Genomic DNA, 20,837 nt, shown 5'->3' with positions numbered 1-20,837 from the left:
GAAAAGGGGGCCCGGGGCGCATGCGCAGCAAGCCTCTGTACGGAAGCCCGGAAGGAGGAGCGGGAGGTAGCGAGGCTCAGGTTTCTCTGGGCGGCGGCAGTTGGGACGCGACTGGCGCTAGCATCATGAATCCGCTGTAACGCGCATGCTGCGCGGCACGAGAGGAGGGAGAAAGAGGAGGACGCCGCGTTGAAGTTCACCGCCATGAACCTGAGGGGCCTCTTCCAGGACTTCAACCCGAGGTGAGGCGGCGGCGTTGGCAGCGCTGCCAGGAGTCCGCCCCGCGAGCTTGGTCGCACACTGGGACGCGCGCTCCGGGAGGGCTTGGCGGTCGAGATGCTGCCGCCCGAGAACGCGGTCCCCGCCGAGCCTCTCCGCGTGTGTGAGCGCCTCTTCGGTAAACAGTCGGCCTTGGTTTGTGCTGGTTCCCTTCTGCTGCACAGCCAACCCGCTGTGCCAACTGTGACTGCCCCGCCACGGCCTGAGCCGCCTGGCCTGGAGCCTTGTCCTGCCTCCAAGGGAACCCATTCCTCTCTGCTCACCCTCCCTCATTGATTTTCCGATTTCCGATTGCGTCTTCTTTCACTCTGCTGTCTGCCCTCCATTCTCCGCACCAGGGCCATCTCGCTGGACCTGACAGCCTTACCCTTCACGCTAGAGCTTTCCTCCAGTTCTTCTCAGCCCCTGAGCTTTTCCTGGATTTATACCCACCCATTACTTGTTTGCTTCTTTGTTGAATTGATATTTAAAACATTGTTGAATTCTTGGATTGGATATGACAATCCTTACATAATGTCTTTGGAGGTGATCATTTTTTCATACGCATTTTCTCTTCACTGTAAGTTTATTTGCAGGAAATAGATATTGTTGTCCTTATTTCCCAGACAGGGAACATTCAGTGGACAGTGTGGAGAAAATGCTGGCTAAGGAATCGAGTAGTTTTTGCTCACTTGCCGGAGTGTTTCCTAACTGTTCCGTCTCCGAGGGTGTGAACTCCCTGAAAAACAGACCACCTCCTCCTCCTCTTGCTATCCCTGCTAGTCCCAACTTCTGTGTATAATACATTGGAGACACTTCTAAATTTTTGTGGCAATAAACTCAGCCACAAGCCCTACATTGGAGACTAGGCTACATGTAACTGGTTGTGTCTCCGGCCTCGTTTGGCCCGCCTGAGAACTAAAAGGTCCACCTAAGTCAAGCGCGAGCAGCTTTTCTGTGTCAGGGGCCATTTGTATGTGTGCATCATTCACAGGCTTCATGGAGTTAGCACCTTACAAAGGAGCCTGCTGTATAGAGCTATTGATGGTGGGGCCTGATGGGGTTGCCTTGGAAGGACCAGAGTAATGATTTCCCACGGCTCCTGTCCCTGCGTCCCTGCGCCGACTGAGCTCTCAAGTCTGCTGCTCCGTGAAGGCAGTATTTAGTGCATCCACTTGCTAGTGGGAAGTCACGCATTTAATAAACCATTTATTTGCATGGCAGGTCCTATGCCAGGTGTTTCAGGTTTTACAGATGTAGAAGGCATTTTAATAGATGTTTTCTGGTACTGAGCAGGATTTTGCTTTTGAGAGCCCAGTGGAAACTACTGTCTTGATTGCTTGTTTGGGAATAAAAGGAAGGCTTGGGGGAATGCATATACTAAGGGTGCTGTCTCCTTAGCGATGGTGAAATTTTAAGCTATGAGCCATGGTGCCTGCAAATGTGCTACCCTTTCTCTGTCGGTTAATATCCTGAACCTCAGTGCCAGTGGCCGTATCACAGGGTCTTGACCGTCTCCGTGGTGGAGCTTGTTTAGCGGGGAGCAGTGTCTTCCTCCGCTGTTCCTGGGGATTAGGATTGCTCTCCTGCTGGGAAGCTGTGTGCTGGAGCTTTCTGCTTTCTGTGTTTTGATTGGGGAGAATGATAAGAAAGATAAGTAAAAGCAGAATTGTTTAGTGTCTTTGGGCAAGCCACCTATCTGTGTTGTATCTGTAGCATGAGTGTACTATCCAAGTAGGATGGGGAGGTTGAATTAATGATTGATTGTAAAGTACTTTACAAATATAAAGCTTCATGAGTTGATGTATTATGACAGCTAGTTTGGAAAGCACAGGAGCTGCCTGAAGTGATCTGACAGGCTAGCAGGCAGAGTTGCCAAAGCAAAATAGCACTGCACTGTTAAACACCCTTTAACATTTTACCTTTAATGAATTTATTTTATGATAAGCTACTAATTGCAAAATAGATTTTAATGATCACTAGTGTATTTATTCTTAATTATACAAAGATTAAAATACATCTGCCTGAAAAATTTGAACATGTTTTTTACTGTTCTCTTTTGCTGATTTCAGTTTTGTCAGGTGGGAGTGAGCAGTGATATCATACACATATTGCAGAAGAAATTAACAAGGTGATATTCGCAAGTTACATTTTTTAAAAAAGACTAACTTTTTTAAAGATTTATTTATTTTTATTGTTGGAAGGGCAGATATACATAGAAGAGGAGAGGAAGATCTTCTGTCCAATGATTCACTCCCCAGTGAGCGCAATGGCTGGTGCTGTGCCGATCCGAAGCCAGGAACCTCCTCCAAGTTTCCCACACGTGTGCAGGGTCCCAAGGCTTTGGGCCGTCCTCAACTGCTTTCCCAGGTCATAAGCAGGGAGCTGGATAGGAAGTGGAGCTGCCGGGATTAGAACCAGCGTCCATATGGGATCCTGGTGCGTTCAGGGCAAGGACTTTAGCCACTAGGCCACGCCGCCGGGCCCAAGACTAAGATTTTTTTTTTAAAGATTTATTTTTACTATTTTTTTATTGGAAAGGCGGATATACAGAGAGGAGAGACAGAGAGGAAGATCTTCCGTCCGATGATTCCCTCCCCAAGTGAGCGCAACAGCCAATGCTATGCTGATCCAAAGCCAGGAGCCTCTTCCAGTCTCCCACGCAGGTGCAGGGTCCCAAAGCTTTGGGCTGTCCTCGACTGCCCTCCCGGGGCACAGGCAGGGAGCTGGAAGGGAAGCGGGGCTGCCGGAATTAGAACCAGTGCCCATATGGGATCCCGGGCGTGCAAGGCGAGGACTTTAACCACTGCGCCATCGCGCCGGGCCCGTATATAGTTCTTCATGCAGTCATATGTCCTTCATTGTGGCCATGGACAATGGCAGAGAGTCTAGCATCCTATTGTCAAGATATAGTAAACAGTTTCTTTGGGAGTCCATCTTAGTCTGAAAGTAGAGAACCCCAGTTTTTTTATCCAGTCCTCTGTTGAAGGGCATTTAGGTTGCTTCCATGTTCTTGTATTTGTTGATTGTGCTGCCATGAACATTCGGGTGTACGTTGCTTTCTCATACAACAAGCCTTTTGGATGTATTCCTAGAGTGGTATTGCTGGGTAAATGGCCTTTTAAAAAAGATTATTCATTTACTTAAAAGAATAAAATAGAGAGAGAGAGAGATATCTTCCACCTGCTGGTTCACTCCGCAGATGGTCTCAACCGCCAGGGTTGGACCAAGATGAAGCCAGGAAGGAAGGGTTTTATCCATGTCTTCCACATAGGTGGCAGGGGCATAGATATTTGCACCATCTTCCTCTGCTTTTCCTGGGCACACTACCAGGTTGTTGGATCAAAATTGGAGCAATGGACCCACCGCAGTGGCTCAGTGACTAAAAGCCCCGCCTTGTAGCACTGGGTGGGATTACATATGGGTGCCGGTTCATGTCCTGGCTGCTCCACTTCCCATCCAGCTCTCTGCTTGTGGCCATTGCAACCACTTGGGGAATGGATCAACAGATGGAACAGATGGAAGATCTTTCTGTTTGTCTCTCCTTCTCTTTGTAGATTTGCCTTTCTCATAAAAAAAATATATATATATATCTTAAAAAAAAAGTGATAGAGCTGGGACATGAACTGGTGCCCATGTGGGTTGCCAGCATTACAGGCAATGAGTTTACCCACTATTTTGCAATGTTAGTGCTATAAGTTGTCTTTTATTTGAAGTCAGGAAAAATGAATATGATTGCTGGTAAAAGTTCACTAAAGGCAGCCAACTGGCATGTTTCAGTCATTTGCAAAAATATTTTTAAAGCATTAATTCACCAAATGTCTCTTGAATGTCTGTCATGTGCCAAGAGATGTGCTAGTTACAATAAATACAAAAATAAATGAGTCTCTCTCTCTCTCTCTCTCTCTTTCTTTCTCTTGCTCTCTTTTTCTTAGTACCCAGGCCTAGTGAGAAGAATCAGAAATGGAAAGAGAAATTAAAACTCAACAGAATTTGAGGTATTGCAGAGCCAGGAACCAAATGCTGTGGGCGTACAGTAGGGGAGAACCTCCGATTCTATTTAAAACAGGCACCACAGATTCCATAGTAAAAGTAACTTACACTAGATTTTGAAAGATAACTTTAAGATTTTTGTCAGGCCAGAAGATAAGAATGACATCTTAAAAGGGATATAGAAGTATACCCAGGCCTGGAGACATGAGCCTTGGATGCCGTGAGAGTGAACAGAAATGTTGTCAGAGTGCTACAGTTGGCATGTAACTTGACAATATGTAGTGCTATTTCCTGCAGGTATTCTGTATACACTATTGCTTATTACAAAACAGCTCATCAGTATGAGAGCATTGTTGATACTGATCATCAGGAAACTGATCACCGGAGTGACTCTTTGCCCTGTTAAGACACTTACAGTGGCAAAATTGTCATGATATTACTGAGATTATTATTATTATTAATCATGTCTGTGTCTTAGGGAGTGTCTTTCACATGCCAGGCATTATGTAACTGCTTTATATCCATTATCCTTAATCTTTTTAAAAATATTTATTTTTACTTGGAAGCCAGAGTGATAGAAGAGAAAAAGAGAGAGAGAGAGAGAGAGAGAGAATTTGTATTCGTGTCAAAGTGAAAGATCTTCCATCCACTTTATTACCCTCAAGTGATTGTAATGATCAAAACTGGGCTGATCCAAATCCAGGATCTAGGGGCCTCTTCCAGGTCTCCCATGAGTCCAGGAGCTCAAGTATTCCACTGCCAGAATTCAGCTATTCCACTGCCGGAGTCCAGCTCCAGCTGAGTTCAGAACTCAGGAAGGGTGCATGGATGAGGCATAAAGAGGAAGCAAATGGACCACTACGCTTTCATAATCATAATGGACAGTGCGAGAAAGCTGTCCTCTTTGTTTATACAGAAGCGATCATAAGCCCTGGCACAGACTTTTTATGTCATGGTCAAGTGGGTGTATTCAAGAATAATTTTCCCGTTTGTTTCACCTAAAAACAATAGAAGTTCCTACTACAATTCTTATTCTACAACTCAGTCTTGTATCACAAAGAAAAGGGGAACCTAAAGATCAAGGAACAAATGAAACTCTAAATATAGGTCCCTTGATTAGCATAAGGTCAATGGGGACAGCCAAGACAGTAGGAATAGTGAAAGGCCCTTTGCAAGACGTTATTATTGACATTAACCTCCAAGTTCACATTGAGTAGAAAGCCAACTCCATAGTAGCAAACAGTGGATTAGAATTATTCTGCAAGGTGGTCAGGGTGTTCATTGCAAAGGAAGGTGGAACTGCATTCTGGTAGTTGTAGAGACATCCACCGGGCCCTGCCGTGCAGCGGGAAATTCCTTGCGGCCCTGCCTGCAATGGAACAATACTCTTCATACCTTCGTTTCCCCCACATCCACTGCATGGACCCAGCATTCCGCTGCTTTCCCAAGTCATAAGTAGGCAGCTGGATCAGAAGTGGAGCAGCTAGGACTCAAATTGATGTCCATATTAGATGCTGAACTGCAAGCAGAGGCTGAGCTTCTACACTGCTGCACCAGCCCACATTATCCCTGATCTTTACAACAACTCTGCAAGTTACATTTTAGCCTTATTTTTAAAAAATGCTTATTTTCACCTAAAGCATAGAGAGAGTGAAGCAGAGTTCTTCTGTATACTGGTTTGCTTTTCAGATGCTTGCAGCAGCCTGATGTGGGCCAGGGCAAAACCAGAAGCCCCAAACTCCACGTGGATCTCCCACATGGGTAGCATACACACAAGCACCTTGGGCATCATTGCTCCTTCCCAGGATGTGTTAGCAGGAGGCTAAACCAGAGGTAGTGTAGCTTGGATTTTAGCCAGGCACTCTGATACGGGCTGCGAGTATCCCAAGTGGGGGCTTAACCCATTATACCACAATGCCCCCACCCTCATTTTAGAGTGAGAGTATGACTTCTCTAAAGTTGTACAACAACCAGTGAGGATTCTACTCCTGATCAGTTATTTTCTGAAGTCTGCTCTTTCTTACATGCCATGTTATTTCTCTAATTTAGTGACAACTCCTTTCTCTCATGATACAGTAGACACAGTATGGTAAAAGAACTTTGTATTTATGAATTGTGATTAAGCAAAGCAAACCATATGTCAAAAATTGCAGTATTGTCATTTAAACAGATTACTTGATTTACGGTTTGTAAAGCATATAGAACATCTGTTTTCCCCTGAATTCATTAAGCAATGATATTTGGAAGGTGAGGCCTTTGAAATGTAATTAGAATTACGTACAGTCATGAGGGTAGGGCTGCTGTACTGGTAGGAGGGACCGTAAGGACAGAGAGACTCAAACTGGCATGCTTGTTCTGTCTTGTCCTGTGATAATTTTTGTTGTGATGCCTGACACATCCCGGTGCCATGCTCCAGAACTATAAGCCAGATAAACTTCTAGTCTTTAATAATTACCCACTCTCAGATATTTTGTCCTAACAGCAGAAAACAGACAAATCCAAGTGAAATGGTATAAGTGAAATCTAGGAAGTGGTATAGTGCTAGAATATCCAATGAAATCCTCATTTTCTGGTTTATGGAGACTTAAAGTTTGTTTTTACACTTGGACCCTGTTCTGTTCTGAATGTTTCCAGGCAGGTGTTGTGTCTTAGCAAATTAAACTGACACCGGCAGTATCAGTATCCCATACGAGAGCACCAGTTCAAATTCTAGCTACTTTGCTTCTGATCAGCTCCCTGCTAATGCAGCTGGGCAAACGGCCAGAGAGGCTTAAGTGCTTGAGGGTCTCTGCCTGGCCCTGCCTAGGCTGTTGCAACCATTTGGAGAATGAACAGCAGATGAAAAATCGATATCTGTGTGTGTTTGTGTGTAACTCTGTCTTTCAAATAAATAAATCTTTTTAAAAAATAGTATCTCAAAGTGGTTTACAATTTGTGACTTTTTAAAAACACAAGCTTTATGCAGCCTAGCACCCATCAATCCGTGTACAGAATGACGCTGAGGCAGAACTGACCAGGCAGCTGCATCTACCACTATGTGTGTTGGCCAGTGCAGGTGACAGACCATACCTGACCCTGTCCTGGCTGGCACACAAAGAATCAAGTCTGAGGTCCCTCAGGCAAAGTTTCTTGGGGAACTCCTGAACTGAACTGCTGGACTCAAACGCCAGCCACAGGAAAAATCACAGGATTTGGGCCTCCTCAGTGGCTGAGGCCTTTGCAATGGATAGCACATGCAGATGTACGCAGGGGACATGATGACCAGCTCATTTAGGACAGTAGGGATGTCAACTGCCTCATCAGAGGTTGGAAAACAGAACAGGTTGGACAATTCTCCTAAGTAAGGCTTGCACCATGTTCCTGGATCTGTGGATGCACTAAGGTGGACTTGATCAATCAAGAGACCTTGGAAATATATTCTCAACCTTGGAGCAGCAAACCCCACAATGTCTCAAGCTTACTGAAACCACTCAAGTAACACCCTGGAACCATTCTTCCGCACATCTGGGTCTCTAACGTGTCATCAAATAATCGTCCCCCAACCCTGGGTGCTGATGTAGTTTGCCGGCAAAGAGCAACCACCTCCTCCTACTGCCCTGCAGACACAGGAGAATAAAGAAAATGTGCCTATAAAACTGTATCACATAATACAATGTTATTAACAATTAAAATAATAATAATAATAATTAAAAAAAAAGAAAATGGAAACGTGTCCCACCTACCTTCCTCCCTACCTGAATCTCCCCACCCTAGTCAGAGGCCCTGATGGGTGTGCACCCCTCTCAACTATGTAAACAGCAGGGACATGGACCAGTGCCTATATGCTGTGCGCCAGAGACAGCTTCACTCACTACACCACTATACCAGCCCCATCGTAAATTTATAATTTCTGAGTTGGCATTTTCACATCCCATATTGGAGTGCCAGTTCACATCCTAGCTGCTGTGCTTCTGATTTCTCTTGCTGCTGATGCATGTTGGGAGGCAGCCGATGGTGGCTCAGTAACTGGGTTCTTGCCATCCGTTTGAGAGGCTCACACGGACTTGTGGGCCTCTGGCTTCTTTCTGGCCCAGGCCTCGCTGTTGGGAACATGTGGGGAGTGAACTAGCAGATGGAAGATCTCTCTCTCTCTCTCTCTTTGCCTTTCAAGTAGGTTTTTTAAAAAAGAAACTTTTTTTGTGGAGAAAAAAACCTCATTTCCCTTTAAATTATGTTAAAAAATCATTTTCCAACACTTACATTTTAGCGCTTTATTACCACTTTAGACTTGCAGTTAAAAAAAAAAAAACCCGCTTTATTTAGGAATGTCCTTCATAAAGCAGAGGAAGTATTAATCTCGCTTAATCCTGACCCCTGAGTACACATTTGTTTTAACATTCCATGTAAAGAAATGGGATGCGTGCCTAAAGGCCTTCTCCTGGACACTGAGATACAACAGCTGACTCGAGGAGATGTGTATATCGAAGTTGCAAACTGCTGTTTCCATGGAGCACCATTTTTATCTGGAAGGACAACCAACAAACGAGGCTGGGGTTGTTTGCTTCGGGTTATTTGGCAGCTCTTGTCTCAAGAATGTAAGGTGAATTGAATACTTTAAAGAAAATAATTCATGATATTCTATACCATGGGAAAATCAGAATTTTTAGAAACTTCCATCCACTGCGAGTATCTTGACAACCTGTCAGTACTTAAAATGCTTCTGATAACAACTAATGTGATTTTTGCTGTTTGCTATCATCCAGTGAAATGAACCAACACTGAGAGATCTTCGTAACTCCAGGAACCAGGATTTCCCCATCTTGCCTGTTGCTTTCCATATCGACTGCTCCCAGGGCCTTCCCGGCGAAATTGCAACTAGCTTTTTTACTATTATTATTATTATTATTATTATTATTATTAAGTCAGATACACAGAAAGGAGGAGAGACAAAGAGGAAGATCTTCGTCCTTTGATTCACTCCCCAAGCAGCCTCAATGGCTAGAGCTGCGCCAATCCAAAGCCAGGAGCCAGAAACCTCTTCGGGGTTTCCCGCATGGGTGCAGGGTCCCAAGGCTTTGGGCCGTCCTCGACTACTTTCCCAGGCCACAGGCAGGGAGCTGCATGGGAAGCAGGGTGGCCAGGAACAGAACCGGCACCCATATGGGATCCCGGCATGTTCAAGGTGAGGACTTTAGCCACTAGGCTACTGTGCTGGACCTAAAACTAGCTTTGTCTCCACAGTGGCAAGGATTCCCAATGTCCTCTCTTTACTCAGTTGCTTTCCTACAAATCTGACCAATCGTCTTCCTAAACTGGACAATCTCTTTTCTTTCCTCTTGCCTTCTTCCTTTCCTTTCTTAATCCCCTCCCCGCACCTCTCCTTATCTTTCAAGTAAAAAAATACACCTTAAAAAAAAGTGTTGAATTTTGGTATATTGTTGAAGGAAATATAAACTCTTATTCTACACTTGATCTTAGCCAAAAGGCCGAGAAGTGATGAAATATAAACTCTTATTTCAGAGAACTATTAAAATCGTTTTTTGGGGGGTCTGGCACAGTGGCCTAGTGGCTGAGGTCCTCGCCTTGCACACGCCAAGATCCCATGTGGGCGCAGGTTCTAATCCCTGTGGCTCTGCTTCCCACCCAGCTCCTTGCTTGTGGCCTGGGAAAGCAGTTAAGCACAGCTTGGGGCCTTGGAACCCTGCACCTGCGTAGAGACCTGGGGAAGGTTCCTAGCTCCTGGTTTCAGATCGGCTCAGCTCTGGCCGTTGTGGCCGCTTGGGGAATGAATCAGCAGACCAAGGATCTTCCTGTCTGTCTTTCCTCTTCTCTGTGTATCTGACTTTCCAATTAAAAAAAATCTTTAAAAATATGCTTTTTTCTAACTACATATCTTTGTAAGGGCAGATTTTCTTTACATATTTGAACCAAAGCAACACATTACAATAGAATGGATGCAAATATAGATATTAAAATCTACATATCTTCTGTAAAACCAGAATTTAAAACTTTGCAAAACTATAGAAACAGTGCCATTCTTCTCACTGGATTTATATTGGTGTTGCAAATTAGATTTTTCCAAAAAACTATGGCAATGTGTTTATTATTTTAAATATTAAATGTCTTAAAATAACCGTTTTGTATATGATACAGCAAATATTTATAGAGAAAATCAATTTCAGCTGAAGTTCCTGGTAGAAGCTAAGTGATTTAAAAAAAAAAATAGGTCTGGGCTGGCACCGTGGCATTGTGGATAAAGCTGCCACTTATGATGCCAGCATCCCATATGGACACAGATTTGAGTTCTGGATGCTCCACTTTGAATAAGTCTCCCTGCTAAGGTGCCTGGGAAAACAAGAAAAGATAGCTCAAATCCTTGGCACTTACACCTACCTTGGAGGCCTGGAAGAAGCTCCTGGATCCTGGCTTCAAACTGGCCCAACCCCAGCTTTTTCAGCCAATTGGGGAGTAAGCCAATAATGGAAGGTCTCTCTCTCTCTCTTTCCCCAGTTCTACCTTTCACATAAAGAAATAGGTCTTTTAGAACAATTTATTGGCATATAATATTTGTATAAATTTATGGAGCAGAAATTTGTGCTTTGTTGTATATATGCATTTGTGATGAACAAATCAGAGTAATTAATAGACCTATTGGCTTAAATATTTGTCATTTCTTTGTTACGACATTCAAGAATTCTAAATTTTGGAGTGCCAGGGCACAACATTGTGGCATAGTTGGTAATGTTGCCTGCTGCCTGTGACTACGACATCCATAAGGATGCAGGTTCAATACTGGCTCACTCCAGTTCTGTCTACTTCCTTCTAATGATCTGGGGGAAAAAAAAGCCAAGGATGGCCCAAGGTCTTTAGACCCTGCCACTTAGATGGGAGACTCAGGGGAAACACCTGGCTCCTGGCTTCAGCCTGGCCCAGCCTTGGCTGTCGTGGCCATTTGGAGAGTGAACCAGTAGATGCACAACCTCTGTCTCTTGTCACCTCTCTCTTTCTTTGTAGCTCTGGCTTTCAAATAATTTTAAATATTTCTCAAAGAGTGTAAAAGTGTCCCAGCGCTAAAAGTATTGATAACAACTAATTTGGTGCTCTGTAAGAGTTCTTTGCATGTTTATTGCTTTTGATTTTCAACCACCTTATAAGGTACAAATTATTACCCTAATTATAGGGATAAGAATATTGCAAAACAAGGAAGCCACTCCTCTAGATCTGATGGTCAGTCCCACTATAGTTTACCCTCTTGGACGTTTGCTAATGAGTTTAATTTTTTTAAAGATTTATTTATTTGTATTTCAAATGCAGATTTACAGAGAGAGAGAGAAAGATATTTCATCTGCTGCTTCACTCTCAAATGCCAATCTGAAGCCTGAAGCTGGGAGCTAGGAGCCTCCTCCAGGTCTTGGATGTGGGGACAGAGGCCAAAGGACTTGGCCCATCCTCACTGCTTTCCAAGATTACCAGCACAGAGCTGAATCAGATGTGGAACAACAGCTGGGAAAGGAACTGACATCCCTATGGGATGTTGGCACCACAGGCTGTGACCCCCAGACTGCACCCCACAACTAGATGTATTATCTTGTGGAGTGCAAAAGCAGTAAGTGTACCCTGTAGAAAATTCGGATATCAAAAACAGAGAGTGTATAAATTGTTTTGTATTCTTGCCAGTGGCGAGAACTTTAACTTCTCTATGTGTTTATTCAAATATTTTTCTAAATGTACCTAGTCATGAGTATAAAAACAATATAGTGAACTCAGAAGTATGGTAGAGTCAAGTGGAGATCTTACACTTTTTACAAACATACAAGCCTCCATACTTCATATGTAAGATGAAAATAATGAACAGGTCCACTTAAATAAAGCTTAAATGAGGCTTAAATAAGATAATACATAAACAGCAGATCAGTAGCTGACATTGCTTTTACATTAGGGTTTTTGTAGTTTAATTTTTGCAAAGTGAACAAATTTCATATTTGCAGATTTAAGAGTATAACGATACTTCCTGCTATACCTTCTATTATGCCCATGTTCCCATCCCCCTCCTCCTGCCTTTCTTTTCCTTTTCATATTACAATTACATATGTTCAGCTTATTTTATAATAAATTTCACTAAAGAATTCAATAAGTAGTAAGTAGGGCCTGGCGCGGTGGCCTAGCAGCTAAAGTCCTCGCCTTGAACGCGCCGGGATCCCAAGTGCGTGCCGGTTCTAATCCCGGCAGCTCTACTTCCCATGCAACTCCCTGCTTGTGGCCTGGGAAAGCAGTCGAGGACAGCCCAAAGGTTTGGGACCCTGCACCCATGTGGGAGACCCAGAAGAGGTTTCTGGCTCCTGGCTTTGGATTGGCTCAGCCCCGGCCATTGCAGTTACTTGGGGAGTGAATCATCGGACGGAAGATCTTCCTCTCTGTCGCTCCTCCTCCTCCTCTGTATATCTACCTTTCCAATAAAAATAAATAAATCTTTAAAAAAAAATAAGTGAAGTGTTATTTAAAAAAAAAAGAATTCAATAAGTAGTAAGTAGAAAAAACAGTGTTTCTCAAGAGTATAGACAATGGCTATAAACAGTAATCAAAATTAAATATTAGCCCATTTTAGTTTTTTGAGGAACCTCCATACTGTTTTCTACAATTATTGTACTAGTTTAAATTTCTACCGATGATGTACAAGGGTTCCCCTTACTGTACATTCTTAGAATTGCCTTTTTAAAGATACTTTTCAATTTAATATTTTATTATTTTTTTGCAGCAACTTTTTCAATAATATATTATAGTCAAAGACTAAAATAAAGAGTTCAAAGCAAAGCAACCATAGTCCTTCAGGAAACTAAACAAGAGTTATAAACCACAAATGAAAGAATTCACTCATACAGATGTTAAAGTGGTCATTAAGACTACAGTAGTATATAATTCCTGTCACTTTCTTTGGCAGATATAAAGTTGGACAAAACACCATATTTGCAGCAAAAGTGATATACATGGGCTTTTTAAAAAATTCTGGCTCCTGCATATAAGGGAAAACACACAGTATTTGTCTTTCTATTTGGCTTATTTCACTGAACATGAACCATTTTTCTACTAATAATAGGGTTTCATTTAAAAAATTTATTTTTTCATGATACAGTTCCCTAGACTCAGGGATTTCCTCTTCCTCATTTTGTTTTATAGTTGAATAGTATTCCATTATGTGTATATACCACATTTGCTTTATCCGAGAATCTGATATTTTGGCTGTTGTGACTGGTCCTGCTGTGGACATGGCGCCACTGGCATCTCTTTGGTGCAGTGAGTTCCTGTCTTTTGGGCACATGCCAGTAGTGGGGTTGCTAGATCATCTGGCAGATCTATTTCTAGTTTTTCTTCGTTTTTTATTGAAAAGTCAGATTTACAGAGAGAAGGAGGGGGAGAGAAAGATTCCCTGTCCACTGGTCCACTCCCCAAGGGGCTGCAATGATCGAGGCTGAGCTTATCTGAAGCTAGGGGCCAGGAGCCTCCTCTGGATCCCTAATGCAGGTATAGAATCCCAAGGCCTTGGGCCATGCTCCACCGACTTCCTAGGCCACAAGCAGGGAGCTGGACAGAAAATAGAGCAGCTGGGACACAAACTGGTGCCCACATGGGATCCCAGTGCATTCATTGTTCTTTGTCTTGAATCATTTTTTAATTTATTTTACATGAAATCAGAGAGACAAAAGACCGAGAGAAAAACAGGCATAAAGAAAGAGAAACTGATGTCTTATTGGTTCAGTACCCTGATGCCCACAACAACTGGGACTGGGCCAGGCCAAAGCCAGGAGCCAGGTCTCTCACTTGAGCTGGTCTCAAACCTGCTGCCTCCCAGGCTGTGCATCAGCAGGAAGCTAGAATCCAAAGCAGGGGTGGGAGCTGAATCCAGGGATTCCAACATGGGAAGTGGGCTTCCCAAATGCTGTTTTGGTGCCCTTTTGCCTTTGATAGTAGTCAGTGTAAATGGTAGAAAATGATATTTCAGTGTAGTTTGATTTGCATCTTCATGATGACTAGTGATATTGAACATTTTTAATGTACTGGAAAGGACGTTTATATGTCTTCCTTTGTGTTTTGTTATCATGTTCCCTGTATATCCCAGTTAGTAAATGCTTGTTAAATGTATAATTACAAATTAAAGTTTATAAATTAAAATTTATGATTTTAGTGTAAAGTTATTTTAAGTTTTGACAAATTTGTATAATTGCATTATCTACCACCCAGAGATATAAAGACCAGTCTCATCTCTACGAAAGATTCCTTCATACCCCTGTGTAGTCAACACAGCCACTAGCAAGTGTGCTGATTTATTTTCTGTCTATAGTTTTACCTATAGACAGAATATCAAATAATTTAACATTTACAGTGTGTTGTATTAGCACAATACATTTCAATTTCATGCACGCATTTGTATGCATCTATAGCTTGTTCCTTGTCACTGGTAATTTGTATTCCATAGAATGAATGTATCACAGTTGGCTGAACAATTCATACATTTATGGACAGTTGGGTCATTTCAAGTCACTCCTTTTCTTGGATAAGTATCTAATTGAGGGGTTATTGGGTCATAAAATAACTATATACTTAAAATACTGCCAGTGTTTTTTCCAAAGTAGCTTTATTGTTTGTCATTCCCACCAACATACATGAGAGTTCTAGATGTAGCACCTCCTTGGCAACACCTGTTATGGTTAATCATTACTTTTTTTGTAATTGTAATGAGTAGTGTTCTCTTATTGTGGTTTAATTTGCATTTTAATGACTGAAAATATTGAGCATCTTTCATGTGCTTGTTTACTTTTTGTATAGCTTATTTGATGGTGTCTCTGTATTTTTGGCCATGTTTTATCAGGTTGCTTTCTTATTTTAAAGTTGTAAAACTACGTATTTACTGGACAGAGGTAGGGAATCAAATACATGTTTTCAAAATACGCTTTTCCAATTTGTAGGAAATTTGTTTTTCATTTTCTTAGTGTATCCTTTGCAGAGTTAAGAAATTTACTTTTGGAGAAGTCTAATTTTTTATCTCATTTAGGAAATGTTTGCCAAAATCTGTGTGGCAAGTATCTTTTCTCCTACATGTTTTGGATATTTCATAGTTTGGGATATTACATTTATATCTGTGATCCATTTTACATAAATATTTTATGAGTTGTGAAGTCAGGATTCACTGTCTTGCCAACTTTACAGTGAGCATTTAAAGTACATAGTGTATATTGTCCAACATTACTCTTTTTCACAATTTTTTTGTGCATTCTGGAGCCTTTGCATTTTCATATAACTTTTAGAGACAGATGTCAGTTTCTTCAAAATGTTCTGCTGGGACTTTCATTGAGAGTTCCTTGAATATTTATAATAACTTGATTAATTTGGTGAGTGTAGCCTTCAAAGACATCCACTTCCATTGAATCTTTGAATATCATCTTCCATAGCAAATGACGTGGTTACTCTGAAGATCTTTATATGATTGTATTTGCCTATAATATCCAGAAGGTCCGTAAATGCAACCACAAGTATTCTTATGAAAGAGAGATAGAGGCAGATATTATTAAGAGGAGAAGGCCATTTAATGGAAGCAGAAAAAAAGGAATTTGAAGATCCTGAATGATGTTATGATAAAGGAGGAAAGATCTGTAAGTCAAGGAGTATCATTTCAGAAACTAGCAAAGGCCAGTAATGGATTCATCCTTAGAGTTCTCAGAGGAAGTGGGGTCCTGCTTTTATCTTCATTTTGCCCTGCCTGTGCGGTGGGTGCCGGGTCCATGAGCCCCAGTGGTCTGGGTGTCTGGTGGGACTTTGGTCACCTGGCCTGGGTTCTTTGGCCCACCTGCACGGTGGGTGCTGGATCCCTGAGTCCTGTGGACAGGGAGTCCAGTGGGATTCGAGTCACCTTGCCTGGATTCTCAGCCTGCCTATGTGGTGGATGCCAGGTATATGAGCCCCAGGGGTGGGAGATCTGATGGGACCTAGGTCATCTGGCTCGAGTCTTTGGCCCACCAGCACAGTGGGTTCATGAACCCAGCAGGAGCGACTGGGATGTCTGGCCCGGATCCTTGGACCCACCTGCACGGTAGGTGCTGGGTCTTCTGGCCTGGGTCCTTTGGCACACTTGTGTGGTGGGTGCCGGATCAGTGAGCCCTGGGGGTGGGGGGTGCAGCGGGCATGGGTCGCCTGGCCTGGGTTCTTGGGCCACCTGCAAGAACTGGTCCTCCTCAGGGGAAAGGACAGAATTGTAGACAGCTGGCCCAGATCCACGTGGAGGATATGGCAGCCCACTGAGCCCTGCAAGGGACGTCTGTACCATCCCAGAGGAAGGACACAAGGAACAACACAAATTGGACACAAGGAGCAACACAAATTGGACAACTGTCCCAGCCAGATGATAACAGTAAATATCTGGGTGAATGGAAACTTTGAAGTCAACTATATCAGCCAATGGATATTTGAAAGGCTCCCTCATCCTTGGATTGGTAAGATCAACATTTCAGAATTATCGAAACCAACTGGGCAGAACCATCAGAATGTGTGCCACATTGGGACCCTGAGTTGATATCGGATTGGCATTCCCTATCCCTGGGTACTGGGGTGGTTGGGAGGCTGGGCATGGCTTCTCCCCTTATCCCCACCCCCCACAAAAAAAAACCCAGGAAGTACAGATAGAAAATTGGGAAACATTGATCATACACTTTTCTATAACCCTTGATCCATCCCACCCTAATCAACTATGTTAACACCATCTAAAATAATATATATATAATATATAATATATAATAAAAAATGTTCAACCACATATACATTTTGTTCAAGAGTTTGTGAAGAATCGGTGCTATATCATTCTTACATGTAAACTGAAATTTGTCAGGGCCTGGTATTTGCTGTTGAAACAATTTTAACTAGGTTTTAGTTTCCTTAATAGGTACATTGATATGAGAGTATCTATTTGTTCTCCTGCTAACTTTGATATTGCCTTTCTTTCCAGAAAGTTACTGTTGGTTTTTAGATGCAGTTTTGCTTAATAATTTTACATGTATTTGAAAGCTTTACTATTAAGTACATAGATATTTACAAGTATTCAGTCCTCTGACAAATTAACCCCTTTATCATTATGAATTGCCTCTGTTTTGTTCCTAATAATATTCCTTGTTCAAACTATATTTTGATTTTTATTACGGTAATCATAATGACCCAAAATATTCTGCACTCTTGAACTTGTGAATATGTCATGACATAGAAAAGGTACTTGATATGTGCATTTAAGTTACAGTTTCTATTGTTATTGTGACATATTTGCAAAACTCACTGGCTTAAAACTGTATAAACTGGGCCCGGTTTGATAGTCTAGTGGCTAAAATCCTTATCTTGCATGTGTTAGGATCCTATATGGCGCTGGTTCAAGTCCCAGCTACTCCACTTCCCTTCTAGCTTTCTGTTTGTGGCCTGCAGAAACAGTAGAGGATGGTCCAAAGCGTTAGAATCCTATACCCACGTGGAAGACCAGTAAGAAGCTCCTGGCTCCTGGCTTCAGATAGGCTCAGCTCTGGCCATTGCAGCCACTTGGAGAGTGAATCAGCGAACAGAAGATCTTTCTCTTTGTAACTCCTACTCTGTGTAACTCTTTATCTCAGTAGGTCTTCCTTTCCAATTAAAAAAAAAAAACCCTTTTGTTTTATAGGAAAAAGCTATATGAACTGTAGCTCACGGGTTGTTTTTGTTTTTTTACATAAGCAATATAGATATCCCTTCATTGTGTCTGATGCCTAAAGTATCACAGGATGGAAATGAAGATGTTAATGGTGTTTCCTTTTTGGAGGCTCTGGGGATTAATCATTAATCTACTTGCAGACCCAGGTGGGCTGTTGGCAGAGTGTTTTGCTGTGGTAGGGATAGAAGACCCCCATGTTCCTGTTGGCTTTCAGCTGCAAGTCTTTCTCAGCTTCTTGAGGCCGCTTGCATCCTTGGGTTGATGGTTTCTTTGTCTTACAAGCCAGCAATGGCATTTCAAATCCTAATGTTTGGAATCTGGTTTCTTCTACCTCATCTCTCTTCTTTCACACATTTTTTTAAATTATTCTTTTGCCTTCCTTTTCTTTTAAAGCCTTGTGCCCACCAGCATAATCCAGGATGATCTACGTATTTTAAGATTAGTTGATAATATTCTACCTGCAAAACCCATTCACATTAGTACCCAGATTATCATTTAATTGGACCTAAATCCAATTAATTGGATACATGTTTAGAATTTTTATAACATAGCAATGGACTTCCAGTTATGGTAAGTAGCATGATTTATTTGGATAGAGTTGATTTAATCACATGAACTCTTGAAATCACAGAACTTTTCCTGACTGGAAGCAAAAGAGATATGGTAAAAGACTTCAGAAAAAAAATTGAAGCATGAGAAAGATTCCTGAGTTTAAAATATAGGACCTATAGTATCTAAAGATGGCTCCCAACTGACAGGCAGCAGAGAAAGAGAAACCTCAACCTTAATTACCAAAAAGCCCTAGATTCAGCAAATGAACTTAAATGAGTTTGGAAGTAGGTTCTGCTCATTCTCCTGCGAAGAGTACCACCAGTACACATCTGGATTTTTTGGCTTTGTGAGACTCTTTGTAAGAAAACAAACCCAGTGGCCATTTTCCATGCAGCACTATAAGTTTTATTTTTACTTGCTAAATTTGTGGCAAGTTGTTATAGCCACAATAAAAAAGTAAAACATATTAATATAGTTGCATGGTTTATTGGGGAGGAGGCAGGTAATAACTTTCTATTTTTTTTAATCTTTCTATTTTTTTTTTTAATCTGTTACTTTACAGGTAGGTGAAGTTTCTTCTAGACAGCATATAAAAGCTGCCCTATTTAACCCATCCAATCATCGTTGACTTTAAATTGTCAGATAATTTGCATTTAAGGTAATTAATGACAGGGCTTTTTTTTTTTTTTTTTTTAGATTTCTTATTTGAATGTCAAAGTTACAGGGTCAGAAAGAGAGGTTTGGGATGGATGTGTGGTTCCCTCCTCAAATGTCTGCAGTAGTCAAGGTGGAATGAGACTCAAGCCAAGACTAGAGCCTCGTGTGGGTTTCCCAGATGCATGGCAGGGGCCCGGGCACTTTGGCCGTCCTCTGCTGCTTTCTTTTCCTAAGTCACGAGCAGGGAGCCAAATGAAAAAGTGGAACATCTGGAACACAAGCCAGAGTCCATATGAAAAGCAAGCATCACAGGCAGCTGACCAGATGCTGGCCTCAAAGGTTGTTTTTTCTCCACATGTTTGTTCCAGCCTGGAAACTGCCTCCTGTCTGTAAACTCCTGCACTGGTGGGGATTAGCTCCTTTGCTTCCCGCCTCCCCGTTCTTCACTGTCTGCCATCCAGTGTCTGCAACATGCTGTTTCACATATTTTGTCCATTCTTTGTTTAAGGAAGCGAGATAAACCCTGTTGGTATATCAGTGATGGAAGTACAAGTCCTCAGTAATGTAATTTCTAATTAATGTTTCAAGTATATCTTCTACAGAAATTCCCTCTAGTGTGAGACATGGAAGTGTGTGCATATGTGTATGTGTTAAGTCAGTCAGTCATGGAAAATATAATGTACTGAAATGTGCATGCCTTATTAACATGACAAGTGGCTGCCTTTAAAAAAATAAACTTTGATGTAGTAATCAGTGATACAACTTGAACATTTCCTGAATATCTTCAACCTTTTCCTGTTCTCCATGTCGCGGTGTAACTAGTTTCCATTTCCTTCTGCCTGGGATGCTTCATCATCTCGCCAGAGCTGCCCCCTCTGCTTCCTGGTGCCTCTGACTGATTTTGTGTTGCTTTTTCCTGGTTGTTAGACCTTGTTCTGCCCTGGAAAGCAAGGAATTTACTTTAAGCATCTTTGTTTCTTTTGTCACTGACACAGTAGGAATATGTCTAATATAGGGAGCTATTCAGTTATTGATAGTTAAATTACTGCTTTATGTACTGAAAAATATTGCTGTTACTCCTACCCGTTGCAGTATCAGATATTTGTCAAAATGAATCCTACTTAATCATTTTGCTTTTCTCCTAGTAAATTCCTCATCTATGCGTGTCTGCTGCTGTTTTCTGTGCTGCTGGCCCTTCGTCTGGATGGCATTATTCAGTGGAGTTACTGGGCTGTCTTTGCTCCAATATGGCTGTGGAAGTTAATGGTCATTGTGGGAGCATCAGTTGGAACTGGAGTCTGGGCACGAAATCCTCAATATCGGTAATACTGTCTTACAGAATTTGTCCGTTTGTCCTGAGGGAACAAGTTCTTGTGGGTTTTTTTCCCCACTTTTGATAAAGACCATTTCTTTTTCTACTTATCTGTAAAAACTAATATAGATAAAATGAGCTTCTGTCTATGTGTTTTTAAAAATTAGGTGCCTTGATATCTATTCACTTATAAAAGCAATGTTATTTTAGGTAATTAAGTACCTCAACAGCCTACAGATCTCTTTGTAATAAAAAGATACTCAAAATACAAAACTGTTCTGCCATACTAGACTTGGAAGCATCAAAGCAGCTTGTGTTCAGAAGGCTTTTATAGTTCTCACTTTGATCAACAGGGAGCTGTATTTCCCAGTT

At 41.9% G+C, this 20,837-nt stretch overlaps 1 protein-coding gene and 1 pseudogene across 2 annotated transcripts in view; one reads left to right on the top strand and one right to left on the bottom strand.

Annotated features, from left to right (window-relative positions):
* Window positions 1-46: 46 nt before the first annotated feature.
* TMEM185A (transmembrane protein 185A) overlaps window positions 47-20,837 on the top strand; it is a 34,774-nt gene continuing 13,983 nt past the window's right edge. The window contains exons 1-2 of one of the 2 annotated variants that reach the window (XM_041000138.1): window positions 47-242; window positions 20,299-20,475. In XM_041000138.1, the coding sequence (XP_040856072.1) occupies window positions 205-242; window positions 20,299-20,475 (215 nt within the window). In that variant the 5' untranslated portion in view covers window positions 47-204. The remainder of the gene's footprint in view (window positions 243-20,298; window positions 20,476-20,837) is intronic. The other variant, XM_041000139.1, reaches the window with a different exon arrangement.
* LOC121169613 lies at window positions 9,601-9,728 on the bottom strand (annotated as a pseudogene).

This window comes from Ochotona curzoniae, unplaced genomic scaffold (genome assembly GCF_017591425.1).
Source record: "Ochotona curzoniae isolate NIBS_2020 unplaced genomic scaffold, NIBS_Ocur_1.0 scaffold_1852, whole genome shotgun sequence".
NCBI lineage: Eukaryota > Metazoa > Chordata > Mammalia > Lagomorpha > Ochotonidae > Ochotona > Ochotona curzoniae.
This window is presented reverse-complemented; position numbering and strand designations above follow the sequence as displayed.